Source organism: Ruditapes philippinarum, unplaced genomic scaffold (genome assembly GCF_026571515.1).
Source record: "Ruditapes philippinarum isolate M1 unplaced genomic scaffold, ASM2657151v2 ctg11372_1_1_1_1, whole genome shotgun sequence".
NCBI lineage: Eukaryota > Metazoa > Mollusca > Bivalvia > Venerida > Veneridae > Ruditapes > Ruditapes philippinarum.
This window is the reverse complement of record NW_026858395.1, coordinates 1-6365: the sequence shown is the minus strand read 5'-3', so window position 1 is coordinate 6365 and position 6365 is coordinate 1. Positions and strand designations below refer to the sequence as shown.

The 6365-nt window shown below is 32.6% G+C and overlaps 1 protein-coding gene across 1 annotated transcript; it reads right to left on the bottom strand.

Annotated features, from left to right (window-relative positions):
* Positions 1–2039: 2039 nt before the first annotated feature.
* On the bottom strand, positions 2040–6068 carry LOC132753064 (sorbin and SH3 domain-containing protein 1-like). The gene is made up of 5 exons (XM_060743476.1): positions 5916–6068; positions 4891–5015; positions 4583–4619; positions 2860–2964; positions 2040–2493 (listed from the first exon to the last, which is right to left on the bottom strand). The coding sequence occupies exons 1-5, from the start codon at positions 6022–6024 to the stop codon at positions 2237–2239; spliced, it is 633 nt and encodes a 210-aa protein (XP_060599459.1). The 5' UTR covers positions 6025–6068; the 3' UTR covers positions 2040–2236.
* Positions 6069–6365: the final 297 nt, after the last annotated feature.

The following is a 6365-nucleotide window of genomic DNA, read 5'->3' as shown; positions in this document are numbered from 1 at the left end:
AGCCACCTGGACGAGAGCACAGATCAGTTGATCAGGCTGTCAAGCTGTTTACTAGTACTAACTGCCTTCACTTTCACAAGGAACTGACAAATTATGTACAAGATATTTTTTTCCATTTTCGCTTCCTTACATACAAGGCACCAAAAATCGTAAGCAAACCCGATTCCGATAAGTAGCTACCAGATAGCATGATAGGTTTCATTGGTTAGTCCTTGATTTCAACTTCGAACTTCTTTCTAGTTTGCCTACCCTTTGGATGACAGTAATTAATAATATATGTATTGTAATTTGCCTTTTGCTTATTTTTTTAAACTTAATTCTACTTCTATATGAAGTTTTTTCTTCAATGTAATTTACAGACTATTGAAATATAGAAATATATTTCCCCTACATATAACAACCATTAACAGTAAATAAACCTGTTAACCTAGCATGAAATGCGATCCAATATAAAATATGTCTGCAGGTGGCGGGTTGTTTGAATAAAATACATGTGACATCATCTGTAACGTATTTACGACTTAAAGTCATTTGTGTTAAAATTTCCTGCATTGTATGATATTAATTTGACTATTTTTATGCCCCCGAAGGGATGCATAATATAATTGCACCGTCTGTCCGTCTCCACTTCATTCGTGTCCGGACTGTAACTTGAGGGATTTTTTAAAAAAAACTTGGCACAAATGTCTACCACATCAAGACGATTTGTCGCGTCCAAGAATAACGTCTCTACATCAAAGGTCAAGGTCACACTAACATTTTGAAGTTTCACATTATCACAATTAGAATTAATAGGTACACACAATTGTGTCCGGGCTGTAACTTTGTTATGCATCGAAGAATTTTTAAGTAACTAGGCATAAATGTCTACCACATCAAAACGACATGTCACGACAAAGACCCATGTCCCTACCTTCAAGGTCAAGGTCACACTTATAGTTTGAAGGAACTCATTCTCTCGAGAAGAGTTTGAAGATACACATTCATGTCCGGACTGTAACTTTGTCATGCATGGAAGGATTTTAAAATTACTTGGCACAAATGATAAAATGTGTGCATTCGTTCTGCACATATCAACTTGACATCAATGTACATGCTATGAAATAACATATGAAACATAAATAAAACATTATATTTTGGAATGTTAAAAATTATGTCTATTTGTTATTGCAAAACAGAGCGATACCAACCAGTTTTCTTATTATGTACAGAATCTCAACATCCAAAAAAACAACAACAAAAACGCACAATATTTTCGTTACTTTTTAAACTAGCATGAGAACACATGTGCTCGCATTCTACTGGCATTTGATCTCAGTTGGACTCTACGCCTGTGTGTCATTTTAATAGATAGCCAATAGGTATTATTCATTCGATTGTATTCAGACATTGTATATAGTATGAAAATATTCATCTGGATTCACTTCACGCACACACCAACGCACGCGCGCAAACACACGCGCGCGCACCAACACACGTGCGCGCGCTCACACACACACACGCACCATCACACACGCGCACACACGCACCAACACACACACACACACACACACTTGTAAGATCGCATATCGATTTTGCAGCTTCTTCAGGTGGAGGAAGAGCTGAGGTACTGAGGTACGTCTTCATGTGTTATTCCAAGAACGAGCATTTGCAAACATTCAAGTTTAAACCTTGATAAAGAAATTTATTGATGTAGCAAACACTCAAATAAACAAATTGAAATTACTTAGAATACTATTAGTAACATCGGACTAAACTCTGTCTTCTTTAACAGTATTAAATGCATCGAAAAATGTCCGAGCTAAATCTGTTATTAAATGAGGTCGGGTTCAGACTTTAATAATTAATACTGAAATTGAGAAATTTCTTACGAAGAACGAGCGTCATTCAAGAAAAATATTCCACAGGTGTACTTAATAATATAAAAGTTTGAATTGTAAAATTAAGATTGTAGAAATTATTACACAATATTTTCTTGTAGTGAAAACAGAACATCCATTATCCTATTTGTGCAAATCTTTAATATATGTTTTATAAATCTTGGTAATGTAACATTCAATTACTTGTATACAAGAATACAATATGGTTCTAAAATGATCTGAATATACAATAAGATACAATACAAAAAATAATCGTTTCATATGATCTGTCATGTTTCTTGAATATACATTTTGTCTTGTTTTGATATTGATGAAATATATACACCACTTTCCGTAAGTTAAATATTATTTACTTATTATTCTCTATCAATAGACTTGTTTAACTCAGCACGGCGATGAAATACCATCTCCAGTTCATTTTTAAAGTCACCACCTTGATTTTTATCTCCAGCCTTCTTTATGTAATTCCTAGGGATGTATCCACGTCTCCCGCTTGCTTCAGCAATTAACCAATCTTTATCACATTTTTTCAAGACCGTCACTACAAGGCCTGCCTTGAGTTCGATTTCATCATCCGAACTTGGTTTGTAATCGTACAAAGCTATATATTTTTCTTAACACAAAAGAAAAACAATTAAATATAATCTGAATCTTTCATAAGTTATACGTGTCGTTGCAGTCCTTTTCTAACAACTTAGATAGTTCTGATAACGTTTCCTACAATACCGTTCAGCTAGAACAGTAAACATTTTAAAAATCAGTCAAAGCAATGTTAAAAATCAATTTCAGTTCAAAAGAAGAAAATCAAGTGTAAAATATACAGGAACTTTTATGTAAAAATGTTCATAATGACATTTAATTAAATACAATAGATCAAAACATTTATCTTATACCACAAATATAGCAATTTCGGTAATATCAGTCCGGAACGTTTACTTATATATACATACATATGTATTCTTGTTCCTATTAAATTTACCTGGCTGTTGTTGATGTACTGATATCATATCTTGACCTGATTGTTTAGGAATTACAGGACCAAATTGTGCTGCCTTCTCTCTTTTTGTACTTAGAATTGGAGATCCTATAAATTACAATCATCATTTGTTTCTTAACATTAAGCCAGTTGAATATGTATATTTAAATATTTGCATAGCTTAGGATTTACAACTTTGGATTTTAACAGTTTATTCAAGTGTTAAGTAGCTTGATTGGCTTCAAACCACTTGCCTCTCACTGCTGTAAATCAATACATGTGAAGAAGCTTTAAAACTAGATTATTGAACGAGGGTGATTCTACTTCTATTCCGGGCGTGTCTTAAATAATGCAAGGGGAGACACCAAAAGTCTAACTCTACCAGAAAAGCTGGAAAGTCGCAATATGACCATGCAGTCTTAGTGTAACTTAACACCGGACATTTCACATTGAAGTAGAGACTCGTCAGACCACATGATTGTGAAGCCTGACTTGGTTTTATATTTATGGTGAAGACTAATAGCACTTTGGTTTAGCAGTATTAGGGGGTGAATTATTTTCAATACGAAATCCTGAAATATTAAACCTGGTCTGCAAATTGAACATCGTGGTAATTAGATTGTTTTTAGACCGTCGGCCGCAGACGGGTGGACAGGCGTATGTCAAACAATATGGTTTCCGGTCTACTTAACTTTAGATCGACTTTCTTACTTAAACTTGGTATATAGCTAGCTTATGTGAATTGGGATTGCATTTAGGTCCCATAGAATATCAGTGAAATGAAATGATGAATGAAAAATATTTCAATGAAACTTGGCGTGGTGAAAGCCTTATAAGACATCTCCGCATTGTACTGCTCATGTCCCCCACCCTAAGTGCCGTGGTCACTGTTACTTAAAATGGTTACTGTTCAAACTCAGAGATATCAATGAAACTTTGTGTATATTAAGCTGATGTTGTTGCATTTGCCATCCCTGGAACTTACTTTAATTACGTTTTACTGTGTTACTGTTACTCAAATTAGGAAATCGATTTTTGGTCAATAACTAGAGATATGTATGAAATATTTCACTGACACTTGGTTTGTCGTTTGCATATGAGAAGACATCATTAAACATTGATTTCGGGGTATATGTAAGTTAAGGTCATGGTCGCTGTCACCAATAGACAACCTTGTTTTCGGTCAATTATAAAATATTTGTAGTGAAATAATTAAATGAAACTTTGACCCTAGCAGGCATATGTGAATACATCGTTTTGAATTGCTTTTAGGTCAAATTTAATGAAACCAACTAAAAATAGAAAATCGATTTCCGGTCAATAACTGTTGTATAGAACGATTTCTTTCACAGAAACTTGCGTTACGGCAAGCGTATGTTAAAATTTCTCCTGGGATTTTCTTTTTTACCATTTACAATGCAAATATTTAATTTTATGTTGCTTTTGTTTGTAATCCAACTACAACAGGGGCTAACTTGAGACTTGGTTTCGTGGCATGGTCGTGTTTCTTGTTTGGAAAAAAAACTTTCATGCATTTTCGTTGTTTATTTTTTTGTTCTTAAAAATGAATTTAAATATTTTACTTTAATCAATTTATTTGACTTTGTCTTAGTGTAGTCTTTTGAATGATTCATATTTAATGTTTTCTGTTATAAATGAATTTATCTATACTATTTTGAAGAGAAAATGCTTGCTTATTATAATATCAAACTACTTGAAATTTTACCTGGTTTTTCTGTTTCGTTTTTGTTCCGAAGGTGTACCTACAAAATTACAATTAAAGTGATTTGGATATAACAGTGATGCAATATTCTGAATTATGGCAATCTTATGAATAGTAATAAGGGTAAATATTCAAGTTATACCGGTACTACTAAATAAAAACGGTGAAATTTATTTAAAAGATGAATGATATTTAAATTGATCGTACTTATTCACGGGTACTTATTCACGGATACACAGCCGCATGGATGAAGAATTCAAAACCAAATTATATTAGTAGTTATGATATAAAAAAGATATAAAAAACTCTACGTTTTTAGGAGTAACCGTATCTGGACGTTCACTTTGGTGCGCCGTGATCCTTTGTCTCCGTATCGTACGAGGCGAGGGACGTATTGTACGAGGCGAGGGTTTCTTTGCAATCGGAGGTGCAACAGCTTAAGAAAATATTTTCAAAACAATTTCAATGACTTTAACAATAACCAGGTATCAGTTTATAGATTATCTTATTTTTGTATTCGATTTTGACAAATTTCGAAAGGTAACAAAGATGATAATAACATTATAATAACATTAACATTATAATTATGTAACTATCATTAAATGAGATTCCATTTCAGTAAATTGGTTGTTATAAAGATGATTTTTACCCCGCAAAGTTTTGCGTTCTTAAAAAAATTCATCTTTATCCTCAAAGACAATAAAAAATGTTATTTAAAAAATAACTTTATTTAGTAATTGTTTTGATCGCAAAATACCTGAACATCCATTTACTGTTTCTTAATTATGGAAACAAAGACCAAAAGGAAAGAAGGCAGTCAATCTTATCAAACCTTCTTCAATGTAATGCAAATATTTTTTCGATAATTTATCATCTGTTATAAATGAAATATTTCCCTGTATAATATCATAAAATACATATATACTTCCTGATCAGTTTCATGTTTTATCCATCAACTGAACAGGTGTTAACAATGTTTTATCTACATGTGCTCAAAAGGTAAGGTATGTAAATAAATGTTAATAAACATTCTTATAGATCTTAAATAACATATTTCAAGTGTTGAATATTGCAACGATTAAACAAGTCTTATAAATAAATGCGCTATACATTATTCATAAGTTTTTTACTGCTGAAAGACACTTACACATTTCAGATACAGATATTGAACTCAGTATTTAAAATAATGTCGGTCTCATAAGTTCACGATTCTCATGTATCTTAGATATATTAATGAAATATGATTATGAGTTAGTGATTTGCTTTGGCATATGCATGGTTCCAATTTTTGCACAAAGTAAAGAAGTCCTCTTGATTTGGTAACTTGGTAACCTACCGTAGACATCCATTTTATCTTCATTTGCCTCTTCTTCTTGTTCTCTTGAATGGGTCTGACGTGGTTGCACACGAGCACCACTATGTTTTACTTCAGTGAGATATGACATCTTCGTATCACGTGACGGTACAAGTTTCTGTGTCACGTCCACTATAAAAATGTTGGAATATAGGTTAACTTTAAGAAATATGCAGCTAAAAGGCATGAGGATACATGTTTATACATTCATTCATCACCCAACAAATTAATTAATTATCTTTGTTTCACTGAACAAAACTTATAAATCCTTACCACTTTGTTTGAACACTCTGATAAGCAGGACTAATAAATGATATTATGTGAGATTACTTATTATTTTGTGTTTAAACAATCGTGGTCAATTTCATTTATTTATTCATTATTAGAATATGAAGCGCTATTATAGCTCGGAAAATCAAAACACTGATTTCC